Raw genomic sequence first — 19,759 nt, forward strand, 5'->3', positions numbered from 1 at the left:
CTGCTGGTCAGGTTGCAGAAGAAACCATCATCGAGGAGCAAAGTGACAGCGATCACCACATAGTAGAGGAGGAGGAGGAGGAGGAGGAGCCGCCTGCCAAGAAGATCAAGGTAGAGGAAGTTGCAGATGACCTGGAAGAAAGCAAGGTAAAGGGGGTGGGGGGAAAGACCCCATGCCTTTTGGGCACCCATGTCCTAGAATGGCGAGAGATTTTACTTACTTTTACAGTCGTACCTTGGATCCCGAATGCTCTGGGACTCTGATGTTTTGGCTCCCGAGCGATTGAAACCCGGAAGTGATTGTTCCGTTTTGCGAACGCTCTTTTGGAAGCCGAACGTCCTTCTCCGGCTTCCGATTGGCTGCAGGAGCTTCCTGCAGCCAATCGGAAGCTGTGATTTGGTTCTCAAACGTTTTGGAAATCACATGGACTTCCGGAATGGATTCCTTTCGACTTCCAAGCTGCAACTGTTTTTATTTTGTTGCAATCATATCCCATCATTTTCCCTCCCAAGAAACTCAACATGGCGTAATCTGGGGAACCGGGTTCGCGTCTCCACTCCTCCACATGCAGCTGCTGGGTGACCTTGGGCCAGTCACACATCTCTGAAGCCTCTCAGCCCCACTCACCTCACAGAGTGTTTGTTGTGGGGGAGGAAGGGAAAGGAGATTGTTAGCCGCTTTGAGACTCCTTCGGGTAGTGATAAAGTGGGATATGAAATCCAAACTCTTCTTCTTTATTCTCACAATAGCCCTGTGAGGTAGGTTAGGCTGAGAGGCAGCGACGGGCTCAAGGAACTTCATGGGCAAGTGGCAGGATTTGAACCCTGGTCTCTCCCAGGTCCTAGTCCGACACTCTTAAGCACAAGTGGTTCTCCCTTTTTGCCAGAAAGATTTTACTTGTGCTGAATATTCCATCCCTTCACAGAGGGAAGATGGACGGGGCCTCTGTGCCTTTTCCCTCCGCAGCTCATGAGGTCTAGAACCTTGCTTCCCCCCCAGCAATAAACTGGGATTTTTAGCCCAGTCCTGCTCCACCATCCATCTCCTCTTTGGAGGAAGCTGTCTCTGCAGCTGCCCTGAGCTGCCCCTCCTGACAAAGACATGGGTCTGCTTCCCCCCCTTAGGAGAGGGAGATTTTGCAGCAGCAGCTGCAGGAAGCCAACCGCCGTGCTCAGGAGTACCGCAGCCGCCTGATGAAGAAGGAGCTGGAGGCCGAGGGGTACCGGCAGAAGCTGGAAGCCATGGACAGGCAACAGGCCAACGGGACGGAAGGGGTCGCGGAGGACGATGGCGAAGGCCAGGCGGTCAGCTCCGCCGCCGTGTCGGAGGAGGAGGCCGTCAGCTCCACGGTGGACCTGGAACTCCCGACCGACGTCGCGGTGGAGACCGTCAGCACCTCGTAACCCTTCAGGTCGCCCTTTCGCTTACTTTCTTAAAATAGGAAAATCAACAGGATTAAAGCTTGCCTGGGAAAAGGGGAGAGGGGAGAGAAGGAAGCCACACCCCTCCCTCCAAAGAAACTCTGGACAAAAGTCCTTTGGTGGGGGACAGTTCACAGTCAACCCCCCTATCCCCTCTCCTGTCCGCTGTCCTCCCTTCCCCCCCTTTCAGAACAGGGCTTTAAACACCCACAGCCATAAAATAAATGCCTTTTTTATAATCTCCTTAGCCATTCAGAGAGAGATATTTTTGTTACCGGAAGCCCTTTTTATAAGCCGCCAGCAAGTGACCTAAAGCACCGAACCAAACCTGGCCCTTTTTATGAGGGCGACGCCCCCTTACTGTCAGGGTGCCGGCCCTCTCTGGAACGGGGTGGGAATGCTGATGTGTGCAGCCCAGTTTCTCGGGGGGCCAGCGGCAGAAAACAGGAGCAGATCCACAGGACGTCCCCCCCCCGCCAAATGGCCCCAGTTGCTGAAGGACCCTGCGTGCAAATTGACAGGAGACACCCCTTTCCTGTTTCCCAAGGCCTTGACAGTAGCGGGTGCGGCGAAGGCAGGCTCTCCTCTTAGAAACACGGGTAGCAGTTTGTATCAAAAGCAGTGCCCTTGGTGCTGAGCCTCTGAGCTGCTCTCTGTACCTCCTGGGGGCCGAGGGGGAGGGTTTTATTAGCCCTGGGGGCGCCCTTGAATTCCAGTCGTGCCTCTCATGTATCTGGCTAGAGGGGCGTGTATGTGTGTGTGAGAGAGACTGTACAAACCAGCCTTCTTAGATTACAAAAGGTAGAAATCCACGCCCGTTGCTCCACCCACTATCTCGTCCCTGCGCACCTTTGCCAGGTGGCCCCTGGAAGATGGGGATGTGGCCCCTGGGCTGCAGAAGCTTCCCTGGCCCCATCGTAAGCCTGCCTGCCTGTGCCTTGTGAGATGTGCATATTTACCTCTGGCTCAGGGATGGAGGGATGTCTGCAGCCCTTCCGGATGCTCCCAGGCCGCAAGCCATGCCCTCCTCGTCCTCCTTAACCCCCATCCTATTCTGACCGGGGCTGGTGGGACTTGGGGTCAACCTGTGGAAGGCTGCAGGTGCCGTCTCTCCCCTGTTTCTGCCCCCCAGGCTTGCTCTTCGCTCTATGCAGGCCTTTGAAATATTCAGCTTTCAGAAGGACCCCAAAGACTCCCGCCCTTGTCTGTCTCCCTTCACCCTCGCGCCCCCAGCCTTCAGTTCTACCCAAAATACAACATGTACCGTATTTTCCCATCTATAAGACGTCCCCATGTATAAGGGGGGGGCTCAAATTTTGTGGGGCTCAAATTTAAGAAAATGGGGAGAGGTGGCCAAGTGTATAGGACGCTCCCCAAATTTTTGACATTACTTTAAAGGGGAAAAAACCTAGTCTTATACACAGAAAAATACGATGACTCTTAACAACTAGGCCGGTATTTTATAGGAAAGGAAAGAGCCAACCCATTGCAAGGAATCTTGCAAACTTAGCGCATGTGGGGCTTCCGAATCTGTTCCCTTTGGACTGCGAAGCCACTGTGCGGCTGAAGCAGGCTTAATTTCAAAAGGTGCATTTATTTATATTTGCCATAGCTCTCTATATTTTTAATATATATATATATTGTATGTATATAACTGATTGTAGTCCAGTTCCCAGGGTTTTCTTCGTGCCTTTGAGGACTAGAACCACATTTTTTAAAAAAAGAAACAACCCCAAAAACTGTATTCAGGTTTACACCCGTCTATCTGCTCTACTGTGTGTTACACTTGATGCCTTAGGGACCGGATGGGAAAGCCCCCATTGCTATCCCTGACAGGTTGGCCGCACAGGATGCTGGGAGTTGAAACCCAACATTGTAGGGAGGGCCTCCCCCCCGCCCCCACCCGGTTGTTATAAAATAAAAGTGGGAACTAGGGGAACCAGTTAGCCTCTGGTAACAGCCCTTGATGTCTCTCGCGTCTCCCTGGTTCTGGGGCGTGTGTGTCCAAGGGTGGGTTGAAAGGCAGCCAGCAACTGCACACGTGTAGGAACATAGGAAGAGCTCTGCAGGATCAGGCTGGCGGGAGCTCGTCTGGCCCAGCACCCTGCTCTCACAGTGGCCAAACGCCCCAAGGAACCGAAGGACCTAGGTAGACTGTCTCTGGGTCTGGAGGTCCCGTAAGAATGTACGGAGAGCCCTGCTGTGCAGGATCAGGCCGGAGGGGATCCATCCTGCCCAGCACCCTGTTCTCACTGTGGCCAACCAAATGCCCCAGATGCGAACGGGACTCGAGCATGACGGCAGCAACACACTCCCCACTTGGGATCCTTGCGGGGCCTTTGTTCCTTCCAAAGGATGATGGGCGAGGCCTATGGTCAGCAGCTGAAGTTCCTCATTACCCAGAACAGAGGTCGCCAACGTGGACGGGGTTTTGCAGCTCTCAGCATCCCTCATGGTTGGCTGTGCCGACGGGGGATGGTGGGAGTCCCAGCACCCTCTGCAGGGGCACCTGAGCAGCTGCCTAATGAATTTGAAGAAGCGAGGGCCCTGGCAGAGCATCAGAGCGACTGCCTTGTGTGCAGAAGGTCCCTGGCTCAGGCCCCTGAGGCACCCCCTCTCTGCCTGAAAGCCCAGAGAGCTGCTGCCGGTCAGTGCAGACAGTACTGCCCTTTGCGGACCAACGATCTGCATAAATCAGCTTTCCACATTCCTAAGATTTTCAGGGATAGCTTATAAAAGCAAATGTCGGGCACATCAGCAACTGAGAACTGATGATTTTGGCGGGGCAGGTTTCTTGCAGGGTTGTTGTTTAAACATTCCTAAGAGTTGTCCACTGAGCTAGAGATGTCCATGCAGTCTCAGGATACGCTGTTGAATCCCTGGGGCAAGCTGTGGGCTTCTCCGTTCCTCCTAAGGGAGGGAGGGAAATCAGGTGTGCAAAGGATCACAGACACACAGCCCCGTCCCCCACAAGAAATGGAGACCCCCTCTCACAACACCTGTCACTAGGGCCAGATTCACACCCTGCATTTAAAGTACTGCAATACCGCTTTAGGCATGGCTTCCTCCCAATGAATTCTGGGAGCTGTGGTTCGTTGTGGGTGCTGAGAGTTGTTAGGAGACACCCCCCCAAATATAGGAGCTATAGGTCCCAGACTGGTTTAGCAATCAGTCTCTCTTCCCAGGGAACTCTGGGAATTATAGCTCTGTGAGAGGAAATAGAAGACTTTTAGCAACTCTCAGCACTCTTAGCAAAACTACATCTCCCAGAAGTCTTTGGGGGAAGCCATGACTGTATCGTTGTGGTATATGGTGCTTTGAAATGCACGGTGTTTGCCTGGTCCCGGTCAGGACAAATGAACTGTGAGCAAACAGGTTTCGTGAAGAACCTTCCCCTCTAGGAGCGAGGGAGGCAGCGAGCACCGGATTTATGCTCCTGCATTTTTAGGAAAAGGAACCCTATTTATTTAATGTGCAATTTAGAGAAAGGAAATAAGAAGCCTTGCTGCAGCCTTTCACTTTTAAAGCAGCGATCTTGAAACGACATTCTAAGTGCTAAAAACCGTAGCACCTTGGCCTTCGCCCGGTGCCTCGGTGGTCTCTGGAGAGAAAGGGGAGCAGGCAGCGCAATGACCCTCGTCTCGTCAAAACTGCAGCGTCAACGTCGGGGCTCTGCCGGCCTTTTACGGCCACGGAAACCTAACTTGACCCAGCGCAGACTCCGGGAGGCAGCTGTTACAAGTGCCCTACAGATTTGTAGATGACTTTTTCTTTTTTTATTATGAAAAATAGCTTTATGTACAGGCTGGCTTGTTTAAGGGGGAGGGGGGATATATTTTATATTTTAGGGTCTTTTGCCCGAAAATGTTACGTTTACAATGTGTAAAATTTCCTCTCTTTTTTTGTACTCTGGTTTGGTTAATAAAAATGCCATGATCACCCGTTTTCTTTCCGAGCTGGGAAATTAAAACAAGCAGGACTCCTTCGTGGAGTAGCGAGACAACCGTTGTTACGGGTTCTGTGGGTCTGGGAGTCTGCGGAGTTGAGCCTGACATATTGCAAGGGGGTCCTGCTTCTGGAAGGGTTCCTTGACACCCTGGGCCATGTGTCCACATTTACAGTGGCGTAGTGTGGGTTGTCAGCACCCGGGGCAAGGCAAGTAATTTGCGCCCCCTAACCCGTGGATTTGCGCCCCCTAACCCTAACCCCCAGATGTTGCGCCCGGTGCGGCCGGCCCCCCCCCGCACCCCCCACGCTACGCCACTGCACATTTATTACCCGTATCTCAGTCTCAAGGGATGGGAGAGCCCATAGTCTTTCAGAAATGGCTGGCCCTAACCATTGGCCCTGCTGGCTGCCGGGAGTCGGGAGTCCGACGACGACATCTGGAGAGCTTCAGGTTCGCTACTGCTGGCTGATAATCCAATGAGGCAGGGAGGGAAATGGAAGAAGGGGGTTGCTGGGGAATACAGTGGTACCTCGGGTTAAGTACTTAATTCATTCTGGAGGTCCATTCTTAACCTGAAACTGTTCTTAACCTGAAGCACCACTTTAGCTATTGGGGCCTCCTGCTGCCGCCGCGCCACCGGAGCACAATTTCTGTTCTCAACCTGAAGCAAAGTTTTTTTTTTTAAAAAAATATTTTTTATTAAATTTTCCATTTTAACAGTCCAATCAAATCACATTAAATATTCCAAATTATACAAATGCATATCATATAGTCCGAATATTCTGCCAAATTATAAATTTTTATTGGGACTTCCCATGCTTCAAGTTTGGGGGGGCTCTGATCATCTCTGAAGCAGAGTTCTTAACCCGAGGTACTATTTCTGGGTTAGCGGAGTCTGTAACCTGAAGTGTATGTAACCTGAAGTGTCTGTAACCCGAAGTACCACTGTAACAGGATTGTAGCGGTGGAAGGGACACCAGGGCATCATCTAGTCGAGCCCCCAGCACTGCAGGAACCACTGCTAGAGAATCCCTGAAAAGTGGCCATAAAAGTCAAACCAGCAGATTGACTTGCTAGAAGGCCGCTTGCTAAATTCCCGATTCAGAGAGAAATCAAATCGCCCTGAGAATCTTGGGGGAACCAGTCCGAAGGGAAGGTTGGTTACGCTGAAAACAGCGGTTTATTTCCCTCCTTTGACATGCCAACCCCAGGTGGGAAAACGAGCACGTTGTTTTCATCCACGGATCTGAGCCCCCGCAAGGTGGCACGGTCCGGACGTCGGCCCCAAATGCCCCCGTCTTCCCCGCAAAGAGCCTGGATCTCGTTAAGATTCCTGGGGCGTCGCAGGCCTCGCTCTCTGCCAAGCGCTGACTAATAACTAACATTTCGCCGCTGGTAACGAGGCGCCAGCCGAGCCCCGCTTTGATTTATAGCGGCTTAGCGGGCTTTTGACGGGGAAAGTAATTAGCTTTCCCCAGGAAAATGAAAAGTGGGGGGAGAATTGGGGAGCAGCTGAAAGGCAGTCGTGTGCCAAGCGCGGAATTCTGGGCCTCTGGCTCCCTTAAAGGCATGGAGTCGGGGACCCAGGCAGGTGTTCTGGGCGAACATACCTGTCTCTTCCTCTTCTGGTCCTGGATCTCGGTCGGCTTACGAAGATGATTGCCCCTGTTTCAGCTTGTTGGCCTCAAACATCCTCGCTGCTGGTTGCCCATCTGCTACTGGGCCGAGTTCAAGGTGTCGTCCTAAGCAGCCTCTAACAAATTGGGGCCGGTTTACCTGCAAGTTCACCTTAACCCACATGCGCCCACTCGACGGCTCCGATCTGTGAAACCGGCGCCGTTATAGGTCTCACGTGATTCTCGATCCACACTTGTAAGACGTCTACCTTCTTTAGTGTGGCACTTTGGAACTCCCTGCCAATTGAACGTCAAGCAGGCACCTTCACTGCGCTCTTCCGCACCTCCTATAAACATTTCCGTCCAGGCAGGCTCGCCCAGACATTTTGGACGTTGACCCGAGTTTTAATCCATTTTATCATTAATCTGAATGGTTTTTCCAATGTTTTTAAGAGCTGTTCTTAACGATTTTAAACCGATGGTTTCATTGTTCTTTTTGGAAAGAGCTTTTGAGTTTTTTCCTTTTTTTAATTAGCCACCAAGCGGTGTATAGGTAAAGGTAAAGGGACCCCTGACCATTAGGTCCAGTCGTGACCGACTCTGGGGTTGTGGCGCTCATCTCGCTTTATTGGCCAAGGGAGCCGGCATACAGCTTCCGGGTCATGTGGCCAGCAGGACTAAGCCGCTTCTGGCGAACCAGAGCAGCGCACGGAAATGCTGTTTACCTTCCCACCGGAGCGGGACCTATTTATCTACTTGCACTTTGATGTGCTTTCGAACTGCTAGGTTGGCAGGAGCAGGGACTGAGCAACAGGAGCTCACTCCGTCGCGGGGATTCGAACCGCCAACTTTCTGATCGGCAAGCCCTAGGCTCTGTGGTTTAGACCACAGCGCCACCCACGTCCCAAGCGGTGTATACATTTTATGAAATAAATGATGTTGGCATCCATCCATTCTTTGGGGGGGCAAAGTCTAACCCCTGTGTTAGCAGCACCCAGTTGACTTCCCCGGGGTGGTCAGTGTGTATGGAGGTCCAGGGCTTCCCAGACAACAAGACCTTGGCCTTGAGACCACCTGCCGCCATCCTGTGCCCTCCGATACCCCCCTCCACCCTCATTTCTCGCCATGCCTGGGTCTGTCCCCCAGTCTCAAGCTGCCATTCCCTTTGCTCCTTTCCTTATTCCCATCCCAGGGCACCTGGGGGGCAGATTCCTCTTCCTCTCCCCAAACCTTTTCCCTATACAGTGGTATCTCAGGTTAAGTACTTAATTTGTTCCGGAGGTCCGTACTTAACCTGAAACTGTTCTTAACCTGAAGCACCACTTTAGCTAATGGGGCCTCCTGCTGCTGCCGCACGATTTCTGTTCTCATCCTGAAGCAAAGTTCTTAACCTGAAGCGCTATTTCTGGGTTAGCGGAGTCTGTAACCTGAAGTGTATGTAACCTGAGGTACCACTGTACACACCTTTTTTTCACAATACACCCCCACCAGACAATACAGAAAGCATGGTCACAAGCATAGGAGTCCTTTGTTAGCGGTGGGGAACCTCCAGTTTTGGGGTGCGGCCCTTGGTACTTATCATTCTGGCCCCTGACACACCTTTTATTCCCAGCCCCCTTCCTCAAAGCGCTTTGACTGGGCCCGAATGTGTCATTGAACCAGGATCATGCCCACACCCCCTTGCCAGGATGGAGGACAGAGAGTCAGAAACCTCCAGGCTTCACACGACCATATTGTGGTGCAACAAACACAAAACCTCTCGTCTGCAGAGCAGCCTGCTCTTGCCTCTGAGCTCACTTGCGGCTGGAATGTGGCCCCCGGGAGGTTTCATATGAAGGAATGTGGCCCCCGGGCCAAATACAACTGCCCTATGATATTTCCCCCCCCCCAAATCAGATGGTGGGTTACTGTTCCCAACCCTAACCCTGCGGAAAGCCATCTAATTAGACTTTAATTAGATTTTGGTCTCTGTTTGGGAGGTAATTTAATTATTGTTTGATTTTATACTAATGTTATATAATTGATGTTAGCCAACCAGCTGATGAGGGTGGGATATAAATAAAAGTTTATTATTATTATTATTATTATTATTATTATTATTATTATTATTATTGCCTGCTGGATCAGGCCAATCAATGGCCCATTCGATCCCGCATCCCCTTTCCACAGTGCCTGCGAATTTGAGGATTTGAGCATGAGATTTGAGCACTAGAGCAACTTCTCCCCTCCTGGTATTCAGAAGCATCGCCTTCTCCTCCATGAATTTGCCTCACCCTCTTCCAAAGCCGTCTCAGTTTGTGGCCATCACTGACTCCTGTGGCAAGGAGTTCCACAGTTTAACTGTGCAAAGCAGCAAGCGCCTCTTCTCTAGGCCAGTCTCCCCCAGCCCACGGCACCCTCAGGTGCTAATTTATCCCCGCAGTGGAGAATTTATGGGTAGCTACGACTGCTTTTAAGTTCAGGGAAAGAGACCCAAAAGCGCTTGGGTTGCGGGTCAGCAGCATCGCATTTAATCGAATATATATATATATAATGCCCCGGAACCAGCTCCACCTGGTGTTATCTTGGGCTTCTGCTCAGTGGTGATCTGGAGAGTGTAAGCTCTGCGGGGCAGAGACCATTCTCCCCCAAGACTGCTATTCTGTAAATCATCTCCCTTGCTGCTGCTGTGACCACATCGATTTTTTAAAAAAGGACAAGACACCAACGCTCTTCAGATCTGTTCATTCCCAGAGTACATTTCTGTCACAAGACACCCCCCTCTTCTGGTCTTACTTAAACAATAATTTCTGCATGGCATGGCAGCTATTATTTGCCATGCTCCTCCAAAGCTTAAATATGTGCTGATTGGATCATTCCCTCATTCGAGTCTCGCATAATGATCCATCAAAGACATTTCGGGATCTCTAGAAGTCTCGTTCTTCAGGCTGCGGTGAAGTTCTGGTCTGGTGCAGTTTGCTTGACAACTGAGAAAATTCATCTTTCCGCAGACTCCCCCTTTTCCTGCGGCGTCGCTGTCAGAGGTAAGTAGGGGCATTATTTTAAGAACATCGGATTGTAGCTGGATCTGGCCCACCTGGTCCAGCATCCTCTTCCCATTTTGGAATCAAGATAGACTGCCACTGGACCTGGAGGTTCCATAAGGATATCAGACGAATCCATGTCCTGAGATCAGGCCAGTGGTCCCTTTTATTCTAGAATCTCATGTGGGAAACCCGCAAGCAGCATTTAAGCATCAGAGCAACACCGCTGCGATTTTCAGAAGCTTTTGTGTCTGACCACGGCCATCGCACCTAGTAGCCACTGGTAGCCTTCACTTCCACAAGTTCGTCTTTTAAATCCATCCAATGTGGTGGCAGGGAGTTCCATAGTTCAACCCTGCGCTGTGTGAAGAAGTCATTTCTGTTAACTGTTCTGAACCTTCGTACATCAATGCATTATACGTAGGGCTGCCTCTGTAGATGGTTCGGAATCTGGTGCCGAATTCGGCAGCCAAGTTGCTCACGGGGGCCAGACGGTTTGAGCATATTGCACCGATCCCGGCCTCACTAGCTGCCAATTAGTTCCCATGCCCAATTCTGGGGTGGACCCATAAAGCAGGGGTCAGCAACCTTTTTCAGCAGGGGGCCGGCCCACTGTCCCTCAGACCTTGTGGGGGGCCGGACTATATTTTGAAAAAATGAAGAATGAATTCCTATGCCCCGCAAATAACCCAGAGATGCATTTTAAATAAAAGCACACATTCTACTCAGGTAAAAACACACTGATTCCCAGACTGTCTGCTGGCCGGATTGAGAAGGCGATTGGGCCGGATCCGGCCCCCGGGCCTTAGTTTGCCTACCCATGCCATAAAGCCTTAAATAGCTGAGGACCGCTGTTCCTCAAGGAATGCCTCACCTCATATGAATCAACCCAGACCCTGTGATCAGTGCCTCTTTCAGTAGAGGTCCGCAGGGTGGCAACACGAGAACAGGGCCTTTTCTGCAGTGGCTCCCCATCTGTGGAAGGCTCTCCCCAAGGAGGTTCGGCTGGCTTCTTCCTTATATATCCTTAGGCGCCAGCCAAAAACGTTCCTTTTTAACCAGGCCCTTGGCTGGCTGACCTCAGATGCCCTTTTAAATGTGCTGTGAATTTTTGGTGTCTTTTTGTTCTAATTTTTATTACGCCTTTTGCGTTTTTTTATATTGCGGTTTTATGTTGTGAGACCTACGGTTGGAAGGCGGCATCCAGATTTAATAAAGAATGAAAATAATAGCTGCACGGCGAGTTCAGGAGCTCCTGTTTGCAGAGTGAAACCAAAAAGCCCGCCTATTCCGGCATCCTGCTGTTGCGATGGCCAACCACATCCTTCTTCTGGGAAGGAGTCGATCAGGATCCGAACACGGGAGCGCTCTCCTCGTTTGCAAGTCCCAGAAACTGGTGTTCAGAGATTGGCAGTAGCCCAGAGCTGTGACTACTGGTAGGTGCTAATTCATGGAGAGATAAGGCTAATTCCTTATCCTTATTCCTGTCTCTCTTGGGAACAAATTATCCCTGCGCTGTGTGAAAAAGTCTTTGCTTTCACCTGCCTTGAATCTTCCAGTGTTCAGCTTCGCTCTCGCTGCCTCAGGACCAAGCGGACGGCTGAGAGACTTTGTGGTCCCCAGGGAAAGATCCCCATGGGTGCCAGGTCTCACAAGAAGTGTCACTTGATTCCTGACCTTTGAGAGACTGTTCCTCCTCTGGATGAACGTACCCAGTTCTCTTTAAAAGCCACCAACAGCCCAGGAGTCATACGGTCTTCATGAGGCAATGAGTTCCGCCGGTTAACGCTGCATTTCATCCCCTCTCTACCCTGGACCGAAAGCACAGTTTGCCAGAAACGCTACAGGTGGTGTAAGATGATCCAAGCCCCACAAATTCCAGGCGCCTCGGGGCCACATTTCTGACTTCCTAGCTGAAGCTCCCAGACAGTCTTCAAGGGGAAGCCCCACACAAAGCTCATTGCGGCAGTCTAAAACTGCACGACTCACTTTGGCCAGGTTATCTTGAATCCAGGAATGGCTGATGTTGGGAAAAAGGCACTGCGCTATTTAGGGTTTGTGGTGTGGTTTTGGTTTTAGTTCTTCTCTTCTCCCTTTGTTTTTGGTTTAAAGATTAGTGTTGTAGTTTTAAAAAAAGTTTTAAGCTTCTCTTGTTATAATTGCCCAGAGGACATCGTTAATTGGCTGGGTTACAAACGATGTACATAATATAAGCCACGGCGGATCAGGCCATGAAGGCAAGAACATTCCCTTGCTGTTATTCACCCAGCAGCTGGCATTTATAGAGGTAGACCATTCCTGTCCATGGAGGTTCGACGCAGCCCATCCCCTCACTTCACCCAGAAACCAGCATTCGTAGGTAGACCATCCCTGTTTGTGGAGGTTTGACACGACTTCTGCGTATGTCTCTGAAACAGCCTTAAAAAAATAATAATGGTCCGTCCATCAGGCCAGCCGGTAATCGAACGTATCTTTCTCCATGTAATCGGTCCATGTGGACGATGGCATGCTGCGGTACGGATCCAGCAGGATCCGGAAGCAGCGGACGATCAGGAGCCCCAGGAAGACGAAGAGGAAGAAGACGAAGACGAAGGCTGCTTTCTGCTCCAAGGTCAAGGTGGGGTCTGGACGGACAGCGCTGGCCAGGGCAGGCAAAGTGCCAGAGAGACCATCGGCCATCGTTTCAAAACCTGAGAGCCAAGAGCTCATCGATCCAGGAGATCTGCAAGGAGAAAATAGCGGGTTACTAACCACTCGGGACAGGCAAATTTGCAGGAATATTTCTTTTTCTCCTTTCCTCTACGTTCCTCTCTCCTCATTCCCATATCAGTCTGCAGATTTATTTCTTAAAGTCCCCGTGAAAATTCGCTAGCATTTGGGTGTGAATTTCATCTCCAACACAAACATGTTTGCCAAGCAATTTCAAGTGTTCCACTGGAAAACGGCCCAAAATCTTACGTTTGGTACCACTTGCCCTGGAACATCGCTACAATGGGGGAAATTACGTACAATTTGAGATTTCAACAAGGACCGGAACCTGCAGGCACTTTTTATACGATTTGATGTTCCTTTGGGACATTTGCAACACAGCCATCATTTGCAAGACAACCCTCATCACAAACCTGGCAAATATGGTAATCAGATATTCTTTACCAGATATACCTGCCAATCAGATATTCTTTATTTGGACTTTTGTTGGTGCTGACCTTTACCCTGAAGAAGCGTCTTCACCCCCATCGTTCTGCCCGGACACTGAGGTCCAGCGCTGAGGGCCTTCTGGCGGTTCCCTCCCTGCGAGAAGCCAAGTTACAGGGAACCAGGCAGAGGGCCTTCTCGGTGGTGGCACCCGCCCTGTGGAACGCCCTCCCACCAGATGTCAAGGAAATAAACAACTATCTGACTTTTAGCAGACATCTTAATGCAGCCCCGTTTAGGGAAGTTTTTAATGTTTGATGTTCTATTGTGCTTTTAATTCTGTGAGGAGCCTCCCAGAGTGGCTGGGGAAACCCAGCTGGATGAGTGGGGTATAAATATATTATTATTATTATTATTATTATTATTATTATTATTATTATTCTAGCTCTATGATTCCCTATGACGGGACGCAGGTGGCGCTGTGGGTTAAACCACAGAGCCGAGGACTTGCCGATCAGAAGGTCGGCGGTTTGAATCCCCGCGACGGGGTGAGCTCCCGTTGCTCAGTCCCTGATCCTGCCCACCTAGCAGTTCGAAAGCACGTCCAAGTGCAAGTAGATAAATAGGTACCACTCTGGTGGGAAGGTAAACGGCGTTTCTGTGTGCTGCTCTGGTTCGCCAGAAGCAGCTTAGTCATGCTGGCCACATGACCCGGAAGCTGTACGCTGGCTTCCTCGGTCAATAAAGCGAGATGAGCGCCACATCCCCAGAATCGGCCATGACTGGACCTAATGGTCAGGGGTCCCTTTACCTTTATGATTCCCTATGCAGATATGATTGGAGCAACGGCTCCCTTCTGGTGAAAAAGCGACTGAATTTCTTGTCAGTCAGACCAAGCTGTGATTGACGCTGGCCTGGAGGTGAGGAATGATGATCAATTTGCACGCTAATGGGAACACTCTGCGCAATTTCCTCAGCCAAGCGAGTGGTTCAGAGCGACTGTTCTGAAGCCCAAGTAGGACCCAAGCGGCTGCGTCTTCCCGCCACGCACTCCCATCCCCAGGACTGGCAGCTTCAAAAAAGCAATTTATAACCCCTTCTCTTTGTTTATTAAAAAAGTTTTTAAAAACCTCCAACCGGCTCTTTGCAATTTCCAGAGCTTGTTCATTTGTTTCCGGAAACGAACTTGCTTTCCGAGACGTTTTGTACCCTTATCACTGAAGGGGAATATAAATATATCTGTACCCCCGTTACGACAAACTCTCATTTATAAGGCTGATAAAAATCGACAAATCGCTTCGGAAGGCGGCCTGGAACATTGCTCTCGTTTTCTCTGGGTAGGGACTGACTGTGCACTGTTCCGAAATGACTGATGAAGGGAAAATGGCTGTGTTGAGCCTCCCCGCCCAGGGGCAGTCTACCTCTGAAGACCAGCTGCCAGGAGGCCACGGTGAGGGACATTCGAGGCCTCTTTGTGACATGCCGGACGCAGCTTATTGGCAGCAGTGGGAGAAGAGAGAAGGCCCCTCTTGGTCCCGTCCAGCAGGATTTTGATTTATTTTTTTAAATTTTTATTAGTTTTTATTAAATATTACAAGAAAAGAAAAAGAAAACCCAAACAAAAATCCATGCATAACATTGTAAACACATTTGTCTATGTGTTTTCCAAAATGCAGACTAGAAAAGAAAAAAGACAGAAGATAAATAAAAGGAAAAAGGAAATACTTTTCATAATACCAAATTTATATTTTAAATATTACCATATATAAATCCTAGTTAAAATATTATAAAAGTCTTCCACCGCATTCACCACACGTCTCTTACCCGTATTTTTCGCTCTATAAGACGCACCAGACCACAAGACGCACCTAGTTTTTGGAGGAGGAAAACAAGAAAACAAATATTCTGAATCTCAGAAGCCAGAACAGCAAGAGGGATCGCTGCGCAGTGAAAGCAGCAATCCCTCTTGCTGTTCTGGCTTCTGGGATAGCTGCGCAGCCTGCATTCGCTCCATAAGACGCACACACATTTCCCCTTACTTTTTAGGAGGGAAAAGTGAGTCTTATAGAGCAAAAAAATACGGTAATTTCTAGTTCACCTTTACTTCTGTTCTTCAGTCACTTCCTTAAGTTCTTTCATAGCCCATCAAATCTCTGTATTCTTTATATTCTTCACAAGGTTTGTCTAAGCAGCACCAAACTTTCGTATCTGAGCCCTGCTTGTGTAAGTATTCATTTAAACATTCCCATTGTTTGTACCATACTTTTGGATTTAATGCCTTATTAAATCTGTCAATTTTGCTAACTCCACACACTCACATAATTTACTTAACTATTCCCTTTTCGTTGGGATACTGTTTCCTTTCCAATAACTGGCTACCAATATTCTCGCTGCTGTTGTTGCATATAGAAATATGTTAATTTTGTCTTTGGCGATATCCTTACTCAAAATTCCTAATAAGTGTGCTTCTGCTCTTTGGTTATATGAAACCTTTATCAATTTTAAAATCTCTTCATGGATCATATCCCAAATTTTTAAAATCTCTGGCGCCAAACGATCCAGCCGTGATGAAGAAGAGCTCTTGGCAAAGGTGTTAGAACCCCAGAATTGTAGCGTCAGAAGGGACCCTACCGATCATCTAGTCCAACCCCTTGCGAATAAGGAATCCTGCCCGCATCTTGTTCCTGGGTGGGCTGAAGAGGTCCAAAAATAACAGATTGGCAAATCAAATTACAGGAATTGGTGGAGACGGCTCAACTGACTAGTAAACTCAGAGGAAACTCAAAGCAAAAATTTGCGGAAAAATGGGATGGGTATAGAAGGTATGTTCAAAAATACAATAATAGTTTTGACTCCGTGCTAGCATTCGAGTGATAAAGGAACTAAAAGGAGGTGGACAACAATTACGGATTTATTATGTTTTCAGAATGTATTAGGAAAATTACATAGAAAGGTTTATTGTTTTGTGTACATTCAAATGTAAGATAAAACATATGCAAAGGGACTTGACAGGAAGTCAAAGTTGACGAAAAGATTTTGGAAGATAAAAGGGGGAAAATATTTACTTTCACTATTATCATTTTCTGTGCGGGTGTGGCTGTGTGGGTGGCTGCACATATGTGTGTAGTTGTATGCAATGTTTGGGAGGAAATAACAAATAACAAATAACAAAGTAAATATCGATGTATGTAATTTTTATTTCTTAATTATATTTAGTGGTAGTATGGCTGTATTGTTTTTTGTAACATAAAACCATTCAATAAAAATAATTTTTTTTTAAAAAAAGAGGTCAATTCGCTGCGGGAACGGGGTCCGTGAGGGGTGCTTTGCCCAACGCCCGCCTCACATTGTATAGAAAACAGGGGTCTTGTTTCTCTCCCTCCCTATCTCTGCCCAAGGCTGCGATAGCTACGTAGATCCTCCAGATTCAGGAGCACTCTGCCTCAGACTGCCAGTTAGTTAGTGCAGGAGCCAAACAGGGGCAACGGTTCACCTTGATGCTCTGCCTGGGGGGCTTCCTGGAGAATATTAGATGAGGGATGTAGAGTTGGGGAACCAGTGGCTCTCCAAAACGTCGCTAGACTCTTCACTGTATTGCTAATGGTTGTGGAAGATTCGATCTCGTGCCCCAGGAGATTCTGGACGCAGTCCCCAGTAGCATCCCCAGGTCGGCTTCAGAAAACCTCTTTCCCGAAACCCCAGAGAGCTGCTGCCAGTCCGTGTAAGCAGTACTGATCTAGAGGGACCAAAGTCTGGCTCGGTACGCTACAGCGTCCTCTGTTGCCTCTGGAAAGGAAATGATGGCCTGTGCCTCTGCCCCTCTACGAAGCCAACCGCCTCAAAAACAAGCCCCATTCCAGAGGTCCTTCTGCGTCACGTTTCCTTGAACGTCTCTGCAAAATTCGGCTTGCAACCAGATAAACCCGGGCCAGATCTGCGGCTGCATTTGTGGGTGTCGCAAGACCGCCTCCTGCTGGTGGCCAAAGGAACCATGGCACAACGGCTCTCAGTGTAGCTCAGTGCTGTCCAATGGTGACAGGACCAAATGCCGTATTTAAGGGGGGAGAAAGCAAGTCGTGGTTACACACCTCCCAGTTGAACTGGAGGCAAGGGTTTCTAAGGCTCGGCTGGCGTGGTGGCGTCAGCGATGGGGTTTAAAGGAAGGAAGAGTCACTTAAGGTCTCGGGGGTGTCTGTGTGTGGTTTCTGGCTTAAGGAGCCTTGAAGCTGAAGTCATTTAAGAGTGTATTCGTAAGAAAGACCAGATCTTTCTGGATCCTTGCTGGATTAGAAGCTACGGTTGCCACCTGCCCACCGAAGGTAAAATAAATCGTCCCACCCACTCACCCTCCCATTCCTGCCTTTTTTGTCACGTAAACTGATTTTTTTTGTCAATATATGTATATTGATGCACCTACATTGATTCACATCAGCCAGAAAGGCAAAATATGTATATTTCTAGCTTTATTTATCAGCAGGTCCAGAGGAACAGACCTAGAATTTATTTCTAAGTTCTGAAATCGATGAGTTTCGATGAGAACTGCCTTGCCCCTGTACAGTATTTCACAGTCTCCAGTGTTTGACAAGGTGAGTTCTTTTAAGAATCAAATCTCATCGGGGCGAGGGTTCAACTTTAGTGAATATGAATCGGAAGGGTGGGGTGGGGATAGCTTATCCTCTCCCCTGCGAATAAGGGGTATTTGGCCCTTCTCCCCAAAGCAGGGGGGTTTGTCTTGTTCGAACGTAATTTTGTACGATTTGGGAGTGGCAAATCAAATGCATTGCATTTTTTCTGGTTTGTGAAATCAGGAATGTGTCTCCCTCCCACCCACAAGGGAGGAAAAAACCAAACACTTAGAAATACATTTTCAGCACAAAAAGGGTTTGAAATTATTATTATTATTATTATTATTAAAAGAGAGGAAAAGAAAGACTATATTAGCAGGGAAATATAAGCCTGTAAATTAAGTGCCATTATAGATTCTCATTGTTTCTCCGGTGGAGATGAGAAGTGTCTGTGTGTTCAGGCAGCAAAAGCGTGGGTTTTTTCCCCCTACCTCTCTTACACACACACACACACACACACACACACACACACACTTGAACTTACACCCTGCACTCTCTGCAGACCTGGTCTGTGCATATTCACCTGTACCTACCAGTACAAATTCAGTTACCATGCAAAAAAGAAACCCTCACCTGTGTGTCTCAGGTAAGCCAGCCTTCCGGAGTCCTCAGTGGGCGGATGCCTCGGCCCCCGTACCCATTCGCCTGGCTATGAAGATCTGCTTCTTAAACCCCAATTCCTGGTTGGATCTGCAAACCAACCGGTGTATTGTCCAGCGGGTTCCTCCTCCTACCTTGCTGATGTCTGGAAACACACGGAGGCAGAGCTTGGATGCTCGATGAGGAAAGAGCTCTTCCCCTCGAGGGGCAAGGGGGTGTACCGCTCAGCCCTGAGCCCCACGCAGGATCGGGCCAGGAGGGGAATTCCGGGAGGCGACAGAATCGCTTTTCTACAGCCTTTCCTAGCCCACACACGCGTGGACAGAGAGATGCTTCAAAGCTGTTGCCGGTGGCAACCGGTTGCTATGGAGATGCCGGAGCAAACTCATTTGCTGCTGGACCAGGGAGGGGCCAGGAAGCTGACGGAGGCTTGGTGGGGGTCCCTCTCATTCCATTTCATGTCTGGCTGTTTTTTTGGGGTAACCTTGCAGTTGTTGAAATGATATAATGATGGGGGACAGTATCTATCATTCTGCGTTGCTGAGGTGGAATGATGGGCCAACCCGCTTTCCCCCCCAAAGATACAAGGGTTAGGGACACCCCTCTCTTAGAATGAACCAAATCGGCTCATTCAAAGATCAGTCTTGCCGATGTGGTGGACTTGAAACCTGAAGATACGAGTTCAAATCCTCTTTCAGCCTAGCCTATTTGTTTGTTTCTCAGATTTGCAGACTGTCCCCTCAGCTGGTAGGCTGAAACCAACCTCACAGGGTTGTTGTAAGAGGAATAAAAATGGGGCGAGTTCCCAAAATTCTTCCCCACTGTGAGCTCCGTGGGGGCAGAACAGGCTGCAACAGAGACGGATAGGAGGGCTGTAGAGAAAGAGGGAAGGAAGGAAGAGCGTTTGGAGAGATAGAAAGTCAGATAAGTAAGTCAGAAGTACATCACATGGGGAAGTTAGATAAGCGAGTCAGAAGTAAGACAGGAAAGTAATAAGTGAGAAGTTGGATAAGTAATAGTGCCACTGTATTCTGCTCTGGTCAGACCTCACCTGGAGTACTGTGTCCAGTTCTGGGCACCACAGTTCAAGAAGGACACTGTCAAACTGGAACGTGTCCAGAGGAGGGCAACCAAAATGGTCAAAGGCCTGGAAACGATGCCTTCTGAGGAACGGCTAAGGGAGCTGGGCATGTTTAGCCTGGAGAAGAGGAGGTTAAGGGGTGATATGATAGCCATGTTCAAATATAGAAAAGGATGTCACATAGAGGAGGGAGAAAGCTTGTTTTCTGCTGCTCCAGAGAAGCGGACACGGAGCAATGGATCCAAACGACAAGAAAGAAGATTCCACCTCAACATTAGGAAGAACTTCCTGACAGTAAGAGCTGTTCGA

General features: G+C 49.1%; 1 protein-coding gene and 1 pseudogene across 2 annotated transcripts; one reads left to right on the top strand and one right to left on the bottom strand.

The window, feature by feature from the left end:
* Window positions 1–5: 5 nt before the first annotated feature.
* GABPB2 (GA binding protein transcription factor subunit beta 2) lies at window positions 6–5,365 on the top strand (the record flags this gene model as incomplete). The annotated part of the gene is made up of 2 exons (XM_081892133.1): window positions 6–146; window positions 1,125–5,365. Coding segments are annotated over 2 exons (420 nt in total), but the record flags the coding sequence as incomplete, so codon positions are not given.
* Window positions 5,366–12,411: 7,046 nt separating this feature from the next.
* On the bottom strand, window positions 12,412–19,282 carry LOC309358702 (cortexin-3 pseudogene; annotated as a pseudogene). Its single transcript, XR_014173400.1, has 2 exons — window positions 18,343–19,282; window positions 12,412–12,731 (listed from the first exon to the last, which is right to left on the bottom strand). The product of XR_014173400.1 is annotated as a cortexin-3 pseudogene (transcript).
* Between the last annotated feature and the right edge of the window lie 477 nt (window positions 19,283–19,759).

Source organism: Podarcis melisellensis (genome assembly GCF_964234715.1).
Source record: "Podarcis melisellensis genome assembly, chromosome: 16".
In the NCBI taxonomy this organism is placed as follows: Eukaryota; Metazoa; Chordata; class Lepidosauria; order Squamata; family Lacertidae; genus Podarcis; species Podarcis melisellensis.